The sequence below is a fragment of the Castanea sativa genome, chromosome 9, assembly GCF_040712315.1.
Source record: "Castanea sativa cultivar Marrone di Chiusa Pesio chromosome 9, ASM4071231v1".
NCBI lineage: Eukaryota > Viridiplantae > Streptophyta > Magnoliopsida > Fagales > Fagaceae > Castanea > Castanea sativa.
This window is the reverse complement of record NC_134021.1, coordinates 8,445,554-8,463,182: the sequence shown is the minus strand read 5'-3', so window position 1 is coordinate 8,463,182 and position 17,629 is coordinate 8,445,554. Positions and strand designations below refer to the sequence as shown.

The 17,629-nt window shown below is 32.7% G+C and overlaps 2 protein-coding genes and 1 pseudogene across 2 annotated transcripts; all 3 read left to right on the top strand.

The window, feature by feature from the left end:
• The first annotated feature begins 4,658 nt into the window (after positions 1-4,658).
• On the top strand, positions 4,659-6,845 carry LOC142610956 (protein CHUP1, chloroplastic). Its single transcript, XM_075782944.1, has 2 exons — positions 4,659-5,760; positions 6,111-6,845. Exons 1-2 carry the CDS (start codon positions 4,921-4,923, stop codon positions 6,606-6,608), a joined length of 1,338 nt encoding a protein of 445 aa, XP_075639059.1. The 5' UTR covers positions 4,659-4,920; the 3' UTR covers positions 6,609-6,845.
• Positions 6,846-8,952: 2,107 nt separating this feature from the next.
• Positions 8,953-15,220, top strand: LOC142609507 (peptidyl-prolyl cis-trans isomerase FKBP16-4, chloroplastic). The gene is made up of 10 exons (XM_075781101.1): positions 8,953-9,119; positions 9,218-9,367; positions 9,769-9,824; positions 9,959-10,014; positions 10,330-10,387; positions 11,421-11,495; positions 13,508-13,597; positions 14,022-14,099; positions 14,825-14,865; positions 14,963-15,220. Exons 1-10 carry the CDS (start codon positions 9,020-9,022, stop codon positions 14,988-14,990), a joined length of 732 nt encoding a protein of 243 aa, XP_075637216.1. The 5' UTR covers positions 8,953-9,019; the 3' UTR covers positions 14,991-15,220.
• LOC142608704 (wall-associated receptor kinase-like 20) lies at positions 15,147-17,075 on the top strand (annotated as a pseudogene).
• The last annotated feature ends 554 nt before the right edge of the window (positions 17,076-17,629 follow it).

Here is a 17,629-nt window from a genome sequence, read left to right as displayed (position 1 = left end):
AAAAGACTAAAATGATGATAATGTGACCCCACTATTAGTATCAAACAAAGGTAAAATATGTTCTCAAGTCTCACGCCAAAACAATGATCTCTATGATTTGGAATTTAAAATTCTATGATGCCTTCAAATTCTGTTTAAAAAATTCTTATCCAAATACAATAGTGAGTAGTGAATATTAGTGTAGTCTTTAGGCATAAACCATTTAATAAGGGGAAAATATTAAAACCAAAACAAAGCAAGAAATCATAAATATGGCATATATTTCACATGATGGATTGAGATCTTCTAGAGTTCCTAGGGTACTCTACCATGTAAAGTTCTTTTAATCTTAACATTTCATTTATAATAAAAGGTATAGATTTTGCCATATCATTAATCCACTAACAAATCTACAAAAATAATGATTTTAAAAACTAACTACTCATAAATGATAGTTATTACCTTAAATGCGAATAGTGGCTATGACATTGCAGCATTAAATGCAAAGAAATTTGCTTATTTAGAAAATTGATTATTATGCACATAGACCAAGAAGCATATATATATATATATATATATATATATATATATATATATATATATATATATATATATATATATATGAATTGCAAAGACACCCGCGTTTTCATTCCAATTTTTTTAGTCTTCTATTAATTTTATTCAAATTAAGCATATACATGTTTTTTTTCTTTTCAAGTACATGATTGGCACATAGGATCATAAAATATGATTTTTCTATGTCCCATTTCAGTCGAACCTATGCTTTAAAATTAACAACCAAAACGATTTGTGGATCAAATTGAAAAATGAAGAGGGGAAGGAGAAGATGACTTCGCGTTTTCTTAAAGACTTGATTTAGGTAAAAGAGGTAAGGCAATAATTATCATTTATGAGTAGTCAATTTTTAAACCATTATTTTAGGGGATTTGTTAGTGAATTAATGATATAGAAAAATCTGGACATTTTTATTATAAATGAATGGTTAATATTAATAAAATTCTATACGGTAGAGTACTCTAAGAATTTTAGAGGATCTCAATCCTTCATATAATACTATTTTTTATCATTAAATTAAGATACTATTTAATTTTTTGGGTAAGTAAAGTTCAAAATTTCACAGTAAAGTTCAAAATTTCAAATATCTTATTTAGCAATAAAATTTCATTGTTTAAATTAACTGAAATCCGCAACAAAACAAGAAAATAAAGTAAATTATTGACTGGTCTAGACTGTAGGTGCCTAACCCTCACATGGTCACAACTCACATGTCTTAAATTGATATATTTAACGTCGATCATAGTTATTAAGACCTAACTTTTGGTCACGTGCCCTTGAAAGTGTGGACCGAATAAAATTCCAAAAATGAAACTTAGAGGGCGTTTGGATAGCCAAAATGTGCGTTCACGTCCAATTTTTTTTTTTCTCGCGTATTTGTTATTGTTCATTGGCTATGAACAGTATTTTTTACCAATTTAAAAATTATTTTGCTACAGTGTTTTCAGTTTTCAGCAATAAGTTCTATCCAAACGGACCCTTAGAGTCTATTTGAATAGAATTTATTGCTGAAAATTAAAAATACTGTAACAAAATAATTTTTAAATGTGTAAATAGTATTATAAGACCCATTTTTAATATAAAATAGCTGAAAATAAAATTTATGAGTCTGTAAACAGTATATTTATGCACTGTTTACAAAAAAAAATGGACTGAAAAGTCATAAATATATTGTTACTGTTTATAAACAGGAGCCTTTGTCCCCTAAAAAGCGTGCTGCAGAAAAAAAAAAAAGAAAAAAAAAAAGAAAAGAAAGAAAGGGGTGAAATGCAGGAAAGTCAGCAAGTGCGACTGAAAAAAAAAAAAAGCAAAATGCGCTTGGGCTAAACGCAACGCCAAAACGCTCTTTAGTTTTATTCATTAAAAAATAGAGGAATGTGTGTAAAATTGTCTCAGACACAACTCTGCGAATATTGAGGGATTCCCTTGCGGTCTACGAGATCTAAAAACGAATAAACCATATTAAAAAGGCCAAACACTACAAAACGACTGTTTTTGTTTGGAAGTGGGGGAGTTGTTGAAATCCAGGACAAACAGCTGCTGGTGGTAATGGTATTAGATGTATATATCATGAGGCAAAATATATTGATCTAAGATGTTTGTTAATAAATTATATTAAAAAAAATTTTATACTATTTTCATAAGAAATATAGAAAATTGTCAAAAAAATTAATTATTTTATCATTTTTCTAGCTATAAAATGTTTTTAAAAATAGCTTATAAACGAATACCCTTAAGGGGCCATTTGTATAGGAGTTTTTTTTTTTTTTTTGACAAAAGAAATAATAGGATTTTAAACACATGTTTTCAGTTTTTAAACAATATTACACTTATTTTTATACACACGTATTTTAAAAAAATACAAATAACGTTATTAGAACAACGTTACCAAATGGCTCCTAAGGTATCTATTAATATTTTCCAAATATATACTATAGTATGAAATATTATGTAAAAATATAGTTCAACATACAAATGAAGTATTTTATAAATTACTTTCTAAAAAAAAGTATTTTATAAACTAAATTATTATTTATTGGAAAAAGTTTGTATCAATCAAAAACATATACTAGCACATATAAAAGAAAATAAAAATAGTATCTAAAAAATTTATAAATTTAGTTCAACACGCAAATAGAGGATTTTATAAATCAGTTGTTGTATAACAAAAAGGTATTTATCAAACTTAATAGATATGTGATAAGATTAAAAAAAAAAAAAAAAGTATTATACACTCTTTACCCACATGTGATCAATTACCATAAAGATACTAATTGATTCTTAAATAAAAAATAAAAAACTACTATTCAAATTAAAAATCTATTTTAGTTGGGCAAGTTGGTACCTCTCCAAGCCATAAGTAATTGAGGGAGAACTTTCCTTTAAAATTCTTAAGATACTTAGGAAATAGGGTTTTAGGCTTCCATGTATATTGACACAAATTCATTGTCATATACTACATTGATTTTAGGCTTGCATGTATACTCTGATTTCTTATTGCAAGATCTCTGTTCCGGTTCTTTGAGGTCTTTAGCAGTTAGCACTCACAAGGGGAAAAAATCAATGTGCATACTTATTAGCAGAGGCAAGCATTATTAGTTAAAGTAAAATATAGTTAACACTCCGAGGTTTAGACTAATGCCAGCCAAATCTTAGATTTTTCAAAACTTTTGTAGAGAAACTTTTCTAGTGTACTCAACTCTACCAACTTTTATTGTAAGTCAATATTTAACAGATATTTTGGGTGTTATTTATCGGAGACTTTGTTCTTAATTCTAGTTAATTTAATTTCCTTTAGTGCAAAAAAAAAAAAGAAAAAAAAAGAGAGAGTTTTCTTTCTAACTTATTTTATTAAATTTTCTAGTGACAATTATAAAAGAAGACGCCAAGAGTCTTGTATATATATGTATTTTTTTCAAATTTGAAGTGTTTTATAATTTGATGACATTATATGGTATTTTCCTCACTTACAAAATATTAAATAAAATTATTTTTTGCCAAAAAAATTATCAAAGAAGCAGTGCTTATTAAAATGTTAGAAGTAATGCTGCTTATAGGCTCAGATCACAGATTCACAATCATGTAGAGCGCTGTGATATATAAGCAACGTAAACCATTCCTACCCGGCCCAATTTTAAATTATTGAATGTGGCAGGCCCAAAATTATCCAAAAAACAAAAAAGAATATGATAAGCCCAAACTGTTGTACTCTGTTTAAAAGGTATTTTAAAAATTATTTTTTTTCAGAGCAAAAAAGAAAAAAGAAAAAAAGACTTGAAGTCTTGCACTTAAAATTTTTTTTAGTTACAGTTAATTTGGGAGATATGATAAAACAAAAATTCCAAAACTTTGTTATGGTAAAAGCTTTCCAAGTGAAGGAACCGCTGGGTTAGGAGTGTTAGAATGGCTGTTTTTGTAGAGCCAATCTTGGAAATCTGTACCAAAAATTAAGATTGTGTGCAAGATAAACCACTTCTCAACCAGTGGTTTTTTTTTTATTTAAAATTTGCTGCAGCTCAATCCCTGAAAACATGTAAAGTAGATTCTTATTGATTGGAAGCCAATTAAGCCAACACTTCCAAAGGAAAGAATTTGAATTTAGTGAGCGTATCCAAATCCCAAATCCAACTACCAATAACAATAGATACCCATTATAATTATATATTTAATAGTTCCATATAAAAACACAATCTTAATAAATATTTATTAATAAATATAAAATATCATAATTATTAATTTTCTTACTTAATATTTTCTATACAAACACAACTAAAATAAATGTGTATTAATAACTATCATAATTATCAAGTTTCATTTTCATATACAAAATAAAAGAGAGAGAAAATAAATTTTTAGATAAAATCATATTTGAGCAAGTTTTCCTTGGACTAATTATATTTTAGGACCAAGATTATGAGGTCTTTCTTTTTTGGGCCCTAGGCAATTGCCTAATTTGTCTATCTATTGGACGGTGGATATTAATAATCATATCATATGTATTCCATGTAATGTAAAGAAAGGACCTCATTATCAATTTTAAAGCAGTTAAATTAAACCCCAAATGGAATTTGATTCCTAACAGTTTTAGGAAGGCAAAAAGAGAGTTGGCATAAAGGGGTTTTGAGCAGTCAAAAAGCAACAGACCACTATCCCTTCAAACAAAGGAAAACCAAGGAAACACAAAGGTAAAGAATATAGAGTCAGCTTTATAATGATATATCAAATATGCACTCTTTGATGATCCCCATGTCTGATCAACCAAGCAAACAAAAATCTCAACTTTAATTCATTTTTTTGCATAGAGTTTTTGGGTCATCATCAAGCAACCTTAACTCTATTGCTAAAACAAAATTGTTGTTCTCTAAGATGGGGACAACATCAAAGGCAGAGGTCATGAAGCCAGCACTCCTCAAAGTTGGTATTCCTTTAGCTATATCTGTAGCTGGTTTTGTTTGTGTTAGGATCTTGTCAAGGAAAAGTAGTACCGTTCTTAAAGATTATTCATTGCAAACTCAGGTTAGTTCTCCCAAAACCAGTGTTTGTGATGTGTTTAATGATGAAGATAGCTTTCATAGCTTTCCTTCCACTATGGAAGATGAAGAACCAATGATCAATGACACTAGTCTTGCAAATATGGTAGATGATTTAGAAATTGGGGTCAAGCCAAAATTTGAAGAGATTTTAGGAATTAGAAGCCAAGTAGAAGATCTTGAAAGGAGAGCATGGGAGCTAGAGAAGCAGTTTGAGAGTTATTGTGATTTAAAAGAGCAAGAGTCTTTGCTTATGGAGCTTAAGAACATGGTGTTATTGGAGATTGCTCATGTTGAGTTCTTGGATAGGGAAATTTCATCCGCGGAGGCTGAGAATGAAAGACTTCGAAATTTGGTAGTGGAATATGTGGGAGTTCTAGAGCAATTAGAACATTGGAAATCAAAAAATGGGTCGCTTCAAAGGAAGGTAAAGAGGCTTTTGAGGAGAACCAAGCAGCAATCACGTGTTATAAGAGAGCAAAATATGAAGATTGAAGATACAGAAGCAGAAATTTTGAGAAATTGTGATGAGCTAGAAACAAGGTCTAATGTCATCAGGAAATTGGAGGAAAAAGTTAGAGAGCTGCACAAAATTATGGACCAAATGCAGGAGGAAAAGAATGAACTTTTGAATAAGCTTGAATTGGCAGAAAATTCAGCTTCATCAATCTCCAAGGTTTGAGCATCCTTTGTACATTCGAATGCTTATATTTACAACATCCTTTGATATATTAAAATGACACAATTCCATTTAGAAGTAGATATCAATTTTGATAAGTCACTGGAAGATTAAGTAAACAGAGGCAACAAACATATATGTAGCTATGATGGGAAGGGGGATTTGAACCCAAGTTCTTCATGGGAAAACTGAATAATTCCACTGAGTGACATGGCTCTTGGCAATTGGCACGAACCATTTAGTTGTGGTTATGAAAGTGGGGTTTAATGTGACAACAAATTTGTGAGTTTCTATCTTTTTTATTCTTGCTACTGATGGTCTAACTATAATGAGTTCTCATTTTGTAGATCGAAGGAGAAGTTATAGCCATGGAAGCTTACAATAAGCTTGTAAATGAACTGGAACAGCTTCAGAAGGATCGAACAGCTGAGGTTGGGGAATTGATTTTCCTAAGATGGATCAATGCATGCTTAAGGCATCAGTTAATGAGAAATCGTGAACAACAACAACAACAGAATCATGACAAGAAAAATGACTCTGACCCATGTCTTGAAGGTGGCCAAGATATTGGAAATTATAGCTTAGAGCATGAATTAGGCAACTCTCATTTGGAGCACAATGAGCCTTGCTTTGGTGTAGCTGAGACTGTTGAAGAGAGTGGTGAACATGCTTGTTCCAAAAGGGGAAAGTTACTTCAAAGGCTTAGAAGATGGGCGGAAGGCAGTGATAAGGCCAGAGGGAAATTAGATGATAAAAGAAGGCATGAAATTAAGTGCTTTGCTAGGCATTCTACTTCTGATGGGGCAGAGGAACAACTTCATGCAAGGTCTTGTTCTAGTACATGATCATGGATTATAATAATTCTTTCATATACAAACTTTATATTCATAGCATTAATAAATATTTGCTGGGAAAAGGATAACTTATTTTCCAAGGGTTAGAAATAATTACAAAAAAAAAAAAAAAAAAAGAGCAAAGAATTTAAGCTTCAAGACTGTACATAAGATGACTTTATGTAATTTTCACATAGTGAATTAGTGAATATATACCTTGAATTCAGAAATAATATTTTGGTTATAATGGTCTATGGTTGATCTAGATAGTTCTCACTTTTTCCAATATCATTAAATAATTTTAGGTAAACTTTCTGAGAAGTATTAAAAGAGAACCATGATAAATCAAATCTCTTAAATTTTAAATTTGATCTTGACATGTTTGGGTAAACAAGTTGCTGAAAGTCAATACAAAATGACCTTAGGTTTGATATATTCATTACAATTTCCTGAACTATATTTTACTTTGAACCACAACTTCATTTCGGTCCAATTCGGTTAATTTCGGTTTACTTCAATTTGTTTGGGTCCATTTCAGTCTATTGGTCCACTTTGGTCCATTTCGATCCAATATGTCAATTTAGTGCTACGCTCCAGTTAACCCACATTAGTGTAGCATGTCTACTTTGGCCCATTTTGATCTAATTCAGTCCACTTTAGTCTATTTCAGCCCAATTCAATCAAACTCGGTTCATTTGGTCCATTTTGGTTCACTTTGGCCTATTTTGTTTAATTTGGTTCATTTAAGTCCATATTGGTACACATATTTAAATATAGAAAAAGACATTTAAATTGAAAGTACTTATTCTAAATCCAAATTTATTAAAAAATATAGATTTCAAACTCATTAATATACATATTAAACCTTTCTTTGATTTTGACTTTTGAGTGAAAAATGTAAGGGTATGTACGTAGATGTGCGTGCGTCTGCAAAAAATGCAAGTTGATAACCATATTATTTAGTAAGGGAGTTTACATTACACTTTACAAGAAAAGGCAGGGACTGTGTTTGAAAGGGAAGCATGTTTGCCTTAGTTAATATTTAATGGGCTTCATGTATGTATGTTGACCATCTTCTCAAAAAAAAAAAAAAAAAGTATATATGTTGACCAAAAAATGTATACTCCTTTATTGATTCTATTTGGAAGGAAAGCATGATTGGCATAATTAATACTTCATTGATTTTGGGCTTCCATGAATAACGCAAATTCTTTTTTTTTTTTTAACGCAAATTCATTGTCGCATGGGAAAGCATGATGGGCAAGTTAATAATTTGGTGATACTATATATTACGTTGACTCCCATATATGTTGATAATTTTTTTTTTCTGAGAAGAATATATATATATTTTGTTGAGGGGGGAAGAAGAATATGATGATACAAATTAATTTCCAAATCAAACGTATATAATTTACCGTCTATATTCACCAAAAGCCTTATAATAAATTTTAACTCAATTGGTAATTTTTAGTCCTTTTCACTTTTTTTTTAACTCACATTTTTATAAGTTATTATTATTTTTATAATAATAATAATAAGATCTATAATATATATATATATATATATATATATATATATATATATATATATATATATATATATATATAAAATTGAACTTAAACCTTCACTTGTATGCTATTAGAGCATTCATAATGAAAAGTTGTATCATATCCTATTTTATTATTTCAAAAAATTAATTTATCAATTATACCATATCATTTTACAACATACCTAGCATCCCAATTTTTATTTTCTTATTTTACTCATTAAAATAATATATTATATCCACTAAAATAATATAATATATTCTAATACAACTCTCATTCTCTCTTCTCCCCATTTCTCTTCTACTTTACAATTAAAATATATTATAATTTTTATAATTGTGCTACAGTATCATCTTACATTTAAGATAACATTGTAGCACAATTGTGAAAAAATTTACAATTCTGACATTTTACAAATCTAATTGCCAACACTTTTTTTGTGCCTTAATTATGCTTTTCCCCTACATTCTCCATTTGCAATTGTCAACGGAAATGCTCTTAGAGTTTTGTTACATTTTACCCCACCCCCAAAATAACAAAAAAAACAAAAGAGAGTCTTGTTACATTATAATTTCGTTAAAGGGGTAGAACAGATGCCAAGATCCTCATAGCTTTATATAGCTAGTTTAATAGCATTCTTGAATTGAGATAAATGAAAATTTTGCCGTTGAAAAAAAAAAAAAAAAAAAAAAAGTCTAACGGGAAGGAAGAAAAACGAGGACGGTTGTGTGTTATGTGGATGAAATCGATGGCGTTATCCTCTCCCATTTCCCAAACAAAACAAAAGCCATTGATTTCAAGTTTAAAGTTTCAAGCTTCAACAACAGGAACAGCCTTTATTCTCTTTAACGGTCACTCACTCCAACCAAACCCAAAATGCCAACATCACTCTCTCTCTCACTAGTCCTTTGTCATCACCACACCCCATCTCTCCTTCATAACCCTCTCACTCACTACAACAACTTTCCCATCACAAGTACTCTCTCTCTCTCTCTCTCTCATCATATGTATTGTGGGTTTAGTTTTGTTTTGTCAAGAATGTTAAGCTAAACCAGTTGTTTGAGCTTTCAGCAGGGACAGGTAAGAGGAGACCCTCTAACTCTAACAGAAGAAATCCAAATGGGTTACCATTTCTCTGCTCATTCAGTTCCTTCAAGTCCAATGACACTGCACAACCAGCCAACGATGGAAGAAGGGCATTGCTTGCTTCTCTCCTCACAACTGGTTAGTCCATGTGTATCATTTCTATGTAAATTTCGTAAAAGAGTCTCCTTTACTTTGTATTTTTGTAATTTGATCATTTGGGTCTTTAAAGTTATTTTTTTTTAAATTTTTTTTTTTTGGGCTAGTGCTGACAAATTATTATGCCTGATTAAAAAATTTTGGTTCAACACCATTATCTATGATGTTTTTCTTTTTTTCCTTTTGATGAACAATATGTCTTGAGACGCGACTTCAATGGTAGTCAACAAAGTGGCGTTAGTAGTGGCTAGAATTAATAAGAACTTGTCAAACTAAGCAGTTGTGAAAATGTTAGAGAAAAATATTATGTCTATAGCATTACTGTTTGATGAATGTGCAATTTTCTGTGTTCACCTGGATGATTAACATTTATCATGACTCAGCTGCTAGCGTTTGTGCCTGTGATGTGGCTGAGGCTGTAAGCACAAGTAGAAGAGCTGTAAGTTTTTATTTTTGGTTCAGATAATTGCATAAGTTATTTTTGAGGGGATTGTTTTTGCTTAATAAATTAAATAAGGGGAAAAAAGAGTCTTTACAGTTGTAAAATCATGTAGCTCTTTTTGTTTGCTGCAGCTAAGAGGAGCAAAAGTACCTGAAAGTGAATTTACAACCCTCCCCAATGGTCTGAAGTTAGTAATTCAGTCATTGCTTATTTATAATTTTCTTGTTTTCCTATGCTTTAAATCTACTATAATTTCCTTAGATATGATGCCTTGAACTCTAGTAAGTTACTTGTAACTGCATTTTTCATTTGATAACATGTTACATTAGATGGTTGTACCCAAAAAGGTATTTTCCATCTAACTAATTTATATAAAAAATTTGTTCTACAATTAGTTTCTACTTTCCAGCATGAGATTGTGTCAGAATTTTTCCTATACTTTGTCTCTTAATATATGGAATAGAACAGTTTATGCTGAAATTCTTATGTATATATCCTTCAGGTATTATGATCTGAAGGTTGGGGGTGGAGCTAAGGCTGAAAAGGGATCCCGGGTTGCAGTATGGTTGTAACCTGCTTAAATTTCAATATTGAACTTTTATATGTTACACTGCTTCCTAGAGTATACCAATGCCTACCCATATCATGTGCTGAAAATGACCAATTAGTGTTTAATGTATGAAAACTATACCTGTTAAAATCTGATAATTACTTCATTGATAACTGGTAGAATGTATCTCAATTGTATTATTTGATGCCTGTCAATGCCTGAGTTCAATACTGACTTCTAAACTATAAGAACCTACTTTCTAGATTTGTGAGAGATGTTAATATTATGAGTGATTAATATGTGAAAAATAGAAATCTTGTAATTGCTGTATAATTTGTATTTATGCACCATATTAATGTAGAAAATTTGTAATGTCAATATTTTTAAGAATTTGACCATGTTTGCCTTTTCAGCCAGGTAACTAATGGATATGTTGTATCATGCTTATGCAAGGGAATTCTAACCTTAAATTCTGATAACTTTAATTCTTTGATAGGTTTAATTGAGGAAATAGATAGAAAGTTAAGGAAATTTGTAACTTTGGTTTCCATATGATTGTTTATGTTCTAAAGGGAAAATAATTTTAATTTCTTTTTGTCTTTTTTTTTTGGGGGAAATTTCAAGAGGTTCAAAAGCCATCTATCTGGATTAGATGGGCTAATTTCATCACTTTTGGTTCTGAAGCTGTTGAAGTAAAATTACCTAATGAAAGCTATAGCAAACTATCTATGGATTCTAGGTATTGGATAGGTTCATTGCTCTGACCTAGAATATGATTTATCCAGCATGGGATACATGAGCTCCTAGTAAATTACCAAATAGATTGGTAAGTCAGGCATTCCTGCACATCAAGTGAAACCACAAATGCATATCTTTTTGAATGGTTGAATATTTAGATTGCACTGATATGATGTGGAATTAGTGTATATTGTATAACAATGAACCTTCTCTAGTTTCACAATTGCGTAGTCAACACCATAATCTTGCATATTATCTGGTAACTAGTAACATTCAAATATTATAAATTTGCTTATGTATTGTAGGTTCACTACGTTGCTAAATGGAAGGGTGTCACTTTTATGACTAGTAGACAAGGACTTGGTGTTGGAGGAGGAACGGTAAGATAAGAATGATGCCTTTTTCACAAATATGCTATGTCTACCAATAATAATAGCTATTCCTCAAGTATCAAGCCTTCTGCATTGCATATAATTAGGCCATGGGAGAGACGCTCCATATCAGCTTCCTTTAGGTTTGAACACTGTGGAAACTGTGAATGACATGTAAACTGATAAGGATAATAAGTGAAGAAACAATTACCTCTAACTAGACTGCAATGTATTGATGCAAATATCTCCTGTGCCCGCTCTATGGAGCAGGCCTCTCACATTATGTGGGTCCCATGAACCTGTGGGGCTCACAGATTGTGAGAGGCCTGCTCCATGGAGCTGGCACAGTAGATACCTCCTCTCCCATTGCACATGTTAAACATCTATTATAAAACCAGCACCCTATTTTGTTGAGCTTGTATAGAGTGGAAACTTTTTGAGAGTTTTTTAAAGACCAGAAAGTACACCTTCAATCTCTGTTATATGCATTCATACAACTCTAGTACTTCAGGTGAATTGCTAATGTTGAGAAATTTGGACCCCTGTTGTTACTTATCATTTGAAATTCAGAAACAATCAATGTAAGCAAGTAATGGCAAATTAGAAAATGTGTCACCAATTGCACAAAATCACTCACAAGGAAATGGCCATATGGTGACAAAGTGAAAAACCCAAGGAAAACTATCCAAGGGAAAAACCACTACGGGGGAAATTTTTTTCAACAAAGCAGATCCACTATAGCAAGAGAAATTTGACAATCATAAGAAAACCTTTTCCTAGACTCTATTGACCTGTAGACAACTTACAGAGAACACCTTTCACTACTCATGAACATCTTAACTCTTCAACTACACATATTGCTTCCACCGATGATGCACATGCGACCACAACTAGAACCTCAAATCGACAAGATCCTCCTGGAGATTTGTACTCCCCAATAGCACTAGGATGAAAGCTCTGTGGTTTCAATAGATGTCCAACACTCATTTTGGTGATCTTGGTGTATGGAACAATAAACCTTTCAAGGATATTCAATGAGAGTGGCAGGAAGTCAGATCTAGTTTTTCTTGACTCTGTGGCATTCTTACTCTTCTCTTAATTAGGATTACAAAACCATGTTTATACATGTATAGGGTTTGGGTTTGATTGGCTACAAAATGCCTAGGTTAGTGGCTTTTGCAAAACTCGCTCAACTGAGGTGTCTGGTGAGGGACAGGTGACCTCTCAGTTTGAATCTCACTCGACCTAGATGACTGGTGAGGGACTAGTGAACCTCTCTATTGTACTCTCACTCAACCCAGATGAATTAGCGAGTGTCTGGTGAGTGGTAGGCAAGCCTTTGAACTTCTTCTTTCGGCCCTTCAACCTTGATTACTCAATTGCTTACAACTCAAATGAAATTAATACATGGAAATCAATGCGGTTACAATTTAAACTTTGACATGGAATTAGCCAACACTAAAATGACCATAAAAACTAATAAACTTGAATTTTCCCATTGCTTGGGGCTGACAACCGTTCATCAGCCAATTCTCTATTCAATCTTTTTCCAAACAATTGAGTGAAAATTTATTTCACCTTTCATATAAATTTTTGTGATGGTTTATGTCTCCTAACCTTTGTTTGTAAACTAGGCCACATGCACCAAGCAATCGTACAACTACACTAAACCAGGGGTTGGTATTTAACATGTTAGTTTATGAACTGTACAATTTGTAGCATGGAGTCCTTTTGATTTTAATCAGTATCTTAAAAATACTATGGAGAAATTTGTCTAGCAACAGAATCTATGCAATCTGCACCCAAACGTACTACACTGTCATCATGAAGTGTTTTTGTGTTTGTTGTTTTTGTTTGTGTACGTGCATTGTGTAATATTAGTACAAATATTCACATCTTACCAATCGTTTCCAATGCAAGCTCAATGTTCTAAACTCCCAGGTCTGTACCCTATTTCAATGCTCTTGTGCATGAAAAACTTTTGCTTCTTGTTTAATATTGATATACTTGAATTGCTGCAGCCATATGGATTTGATGTAGGCGAGTCAGAGAGGGGAAATGTCCTTAGAGGATTGGATCTAGGTGTACAAGGCATGAAGGTTGGAGGCCAGGTGAGACCAGTTTTGGAACAGAAACTTCCTTGTTATATCTTTGAAACTGTTATAGTAGTACCTTACAATTTCCAAAAGTATATAAGTAATTCCTTTCTGGAAGTGTGTCACTATTTCAAACTGATTGACTACAAAGAGGATATACTTGGTAGTCTTAGGATCATTTTTCCCCTTTTCCTTTTTGATCCCATGTGATTGTATAAATAAGAATTTTATGATTGAGACTTTAAGATCAAAATTCTTAGCAATTGGTTGCATGTACATTTCTTACAAATTTGAAGTTCTTTATGAGAAGGAGAAAGCAGGTGAAGGTTTCATGCTCACATGCCTACATTTTGATCTTTATCAGAAGGGGAAAGGGCATTATTGTAGTTGGTCGCAGTTATAGCCTTTGTCAAGTGTTTGATTATTTAGTTTTATGCAGCGCTTACTTATTGTTCCTCCTGAGCTAGCTTATGGAAGCAAAGGAGTCCAGGAAATCCCTCCCAATGCAACAATAGAGGTAACTTGTTTTTATCTCTTTCCCAAGATTTCTTACATGAAGATTAAGAGCAAAGTTAAGTTTTAGCTTGTACTCAAATGGTCCATGTATTTTGAATATATATGAGATAGGCATCGTGTTTGATGAGGTCTTCAATTGGCTGTTGTAGCAGTTAGCATATGCTTAGCTTTGCCATGGTTAGATCATCAGTCAAGAGATCACATCATTTTTTTTCTTTCTCAAAATGAAACAGAAACTTTCTTTATGCCTAAGCTTAAAATGTTAGAGTGCTAAGAGGTATAGTGGCTAAGAATGTCCATATCCTTAGGTTATTATTTCTTAATTGCGTCAATTTGTGGAGTTGAAAATCTTCTAATTATTTTTTCCACTTTTAGCTATAATAAACTAAATTCTTTTGAATCTTTTCTGCAATAAATAATAAGATTACTATGGTTTAAGAGATGCTATGTGGTATTCTGTGCTTCAAGCATGGCCTTTGATGCTTATTACTTATTAGCTAACATTTTAGTGAGAAATGACATGTCTGGGCTGCAAAGCTTGACTTCCCATCTTTCATATAAGAACATAATTTCTGATAACACACCATGCCCTGTCAGAATTAATCTATCACCATAGATGTTATTAATCAATTTACTTTTACATTCCTTTCACCTTTTCTTCACCTTTCTAATATGGACTCTTCTCTACATGTGTCTTTACTGTTTTCTATCTTCATTGGACTGCAGTTGGATGTTGAACTACTGGCCATCAAACAAAGCCCATTTGGGTAAGTAATGGGTTATGAGAACAAAAAATATTGACCTTCGAGTGTCCTATATTCCAATTCCCTGGTGGTTAATTTCTGTTATTAATTTGTTGTGCAGGTCTCCTGTAAAAATTGTTGAAGGTTGATGCTGTTATGCCCTCCTGATGCTGTCATGTTGGTAATGATTTGTTCATATGGGATTGAAGGATGAAAACTTGTGGGAGAAAAGGATTGCTTCCTTGTATAGGCCTTTATTGTGAACCACAGACCTTCAAAAAAAAAAAAAAAAACATAAATTGATAATGTATGTAATTGTTCTTGTAAGTACTGTTTATGACCTTTAATAAATATCCTTCAACTTTTCGTTTTCTCAAAATTTATCTCAAGTTCCCCTGCTTTTCTAAATGTTCTACTTTGAACGTCTTTGTAAATCCTAACACGAAATTGTTACCTGGTGGAAGACATGGAAAATAAGGATACCAGAGCGGAGAAAATGGAAAAGAACTCATTTTGATTGTGCTTTCTTATGTATGTTTCTGAACAGATAGATGGTTTGATTTGTTTTTCCATGCAGGACAGTCAACAAATTGGACTTCTTATTTGGTAACATTCTCTTGTTCATTTGTTTTAGTATGAGATTTCTTGGACCGCTTGGTCATTGCATATTATTATGGAAATAGATTATGTCTTCAAGTTTTCTTGTAGTCTATTGGTATGGCTCCCACTTGATCATTTACTAAAGGGAAGAACAATGAGAAGTAGTAGTGCAGGGGCCGCTATGTTGTGGAATTCTTCCTTGCAATTCTTTAATCAACTGTTTTTCTCAATCCAAATTTTCAATATTTTCCTGCATGTAAGATGATCTTCATCTCTTCTTCCCCTTTGCACACGCAAAATGGTCATCAAGCCGAACACAACACCATGCGCCCTTTGTAGCTGTATCTTCTAGCTTCTTTTCCTTAGTCTTCAATGTTCTTCTTAAAAGGCCTGTCCAAATTGTGGCTCCATTGAAGTCCCAACTGCGGTGACCCAGACTACTCTCTTCGTTGTGATCCCCACTCTAGCAAAGTTTATTTTGATGCCCTCAGTGGAAGTTCTTATCTTGCACTCAACATAATGGCTTCATCTCAACGCATGGTGGTGCAACCATCGGCTTGGCTGCCTGATAGATGTGTTACTCAAGACATGCTAGTGAGTGAGGTCCTCTGGTTGAATCAATCACTCCCTTTCAACGTCACTTCATCCAACACAATCTTCCTCTTAACTGTTCACCGCGGCTTTTAGTCTCTCCTCTCAATTGCACTCCTTCTAGTCTTTGCCGCCATTACTTGAATAGCTCAGGACAAGTTGACACAAAGATAACACTTCAATGTGCAAATGATATTGACCCTTGTTGCACCTTTGTTGCTGGTGGTATGCCTTCAGCATACATGATACGGCTTCACAATTTAGGTTGTAGAACCTTCAGAAGCATCATTCATTTGGATCCTGAGAAACCTGCTGTTCAATGGGAAGAGGGATTAGAAATTCAATGGACTCCTCCACCAGAACCAGTTTGTAAGACTCAACTTGATTTCTCAAGGGCTTCCTAGCGTTTACCTTCTGGTCTAAATGGCCGCCTCCATTGCCTTTGCAACAAGGGATGCCACTGGGACCATGGTTTTGGCACGTGCTTGAGAAAGAAGAGAAACACCAAAGCTAGCCTCAGCTTAAAGGTTTCCATGGGGTGATCTCTTTTTTCTCTCTAGCAGCAGCAATGACTGCTATTGCAGTAAGAAGATCCTGGAAACTCTCCAACCAGCAGGCAAGGCCGCAAGGGTGGCCAAGGCAAGAGAGGACTTGTTGACATCAAGCAATGGTGGGAAATCCTCAAGGAGGTTTCAGCTAAAAGAGACGAAGAAAGCTACAAATAACTTCTCCAGAAAAAGGGCTTTAGGGAGTGGTGGTTTTGGTGAGGTCTACAAAGGTGAGCTTCAAGATGGGACTACTGTGGCTGTTAAATCAGCTAGAGGGGGTAGCATCAAAATTTAAAAGAACAGAACAAGTTCTCAATGAAGTTGGTATACTTTCTCAAGTCATTCACAAGAACCTAGTCAATCTCTTGGAATGGGACCCTTCATGATCATTTAAATGATAGTTGGAATGGGGCTCTTCATGCATATATTGGAATCAAATTGGGGCTGAACATGATTGTTGCTTTGGAGAATAGCAAATTAACTTTTGGATTTGGAGAAGGCAATTGCATAAATATAGCTTGAATTGGGAAATTGGGATTGTCTTTAAAAAGGAAAGCATTAACTTAAGGTTTATAGTTTTCATTTGCGTGTGAATCAGGATGGCAATCAATATCAAAATATATAATGTTTTTTTTTTTTTGGGAGAAGAGAAATGTATAATGTTTGTTGCACCATATATTCGCTCACAAAATTAAAGTAAATACTAATTTAGTAATTTATAGAGCTTTTTTTAACAATTCATTTATTGTGGAGTATTAATTTTTTTTAAATTTTTTTTTACCTTACTACAAATAATAAAAATGCCTACATCTGATTACAAGTATCAAGTATTTTTGGAGAGTTTCAATCTATGACGTTCGCTCCGAATGATAACTCTTTATCTTCAAACCAAAACACCAATCAGTTATTGGTGTAAGTCAAAAATAAACCACATATATCTTATACAACCATAAAATTTTTTACCAACTGAGCTAATTAGAACCCACAGGTATCAATTATTCATATGAATATATCAATCGTTCATAAAATAGCTAAAGACCAATGAAGCA

Coding starts and splice junctions, on each gene's coding strand:
- LOC142610956 (XM_075782944.1), top strand. CDS start 4,921: ATGGGGACAACATCAAAGGCAGAGGTCATGAAGCCAGCACTCCTCAAA. Junction 5,761..6,110: donor CAGCTTCATCAATCTCCAAG/GTTTGAGCATCC, acceptor CTCATTTTGTAG/ATCGAAGGAGAAGTTATAGC.
- LOC142609507 (XM_075781101.1), top strand. CDS start 9,020: ATGCCAACATCACTCTCTCTCTCACTAGTCCTTTGTCATCACCACACC. Junction 10,388..11,420: donor AAAAGGGATCCCGGGTTGCA/GTATGGTTGTAA, acceptor TATGTATTGTAG/GTTCACTACGTTGCTAAATG. Junction 13,598..14,021: donor GCATGAAGGTTGGAGGCCAG/GTGAGACCAGTT, acceptor AGTTTTATGCAG/CGCTTACTTATTGTTCCTCC.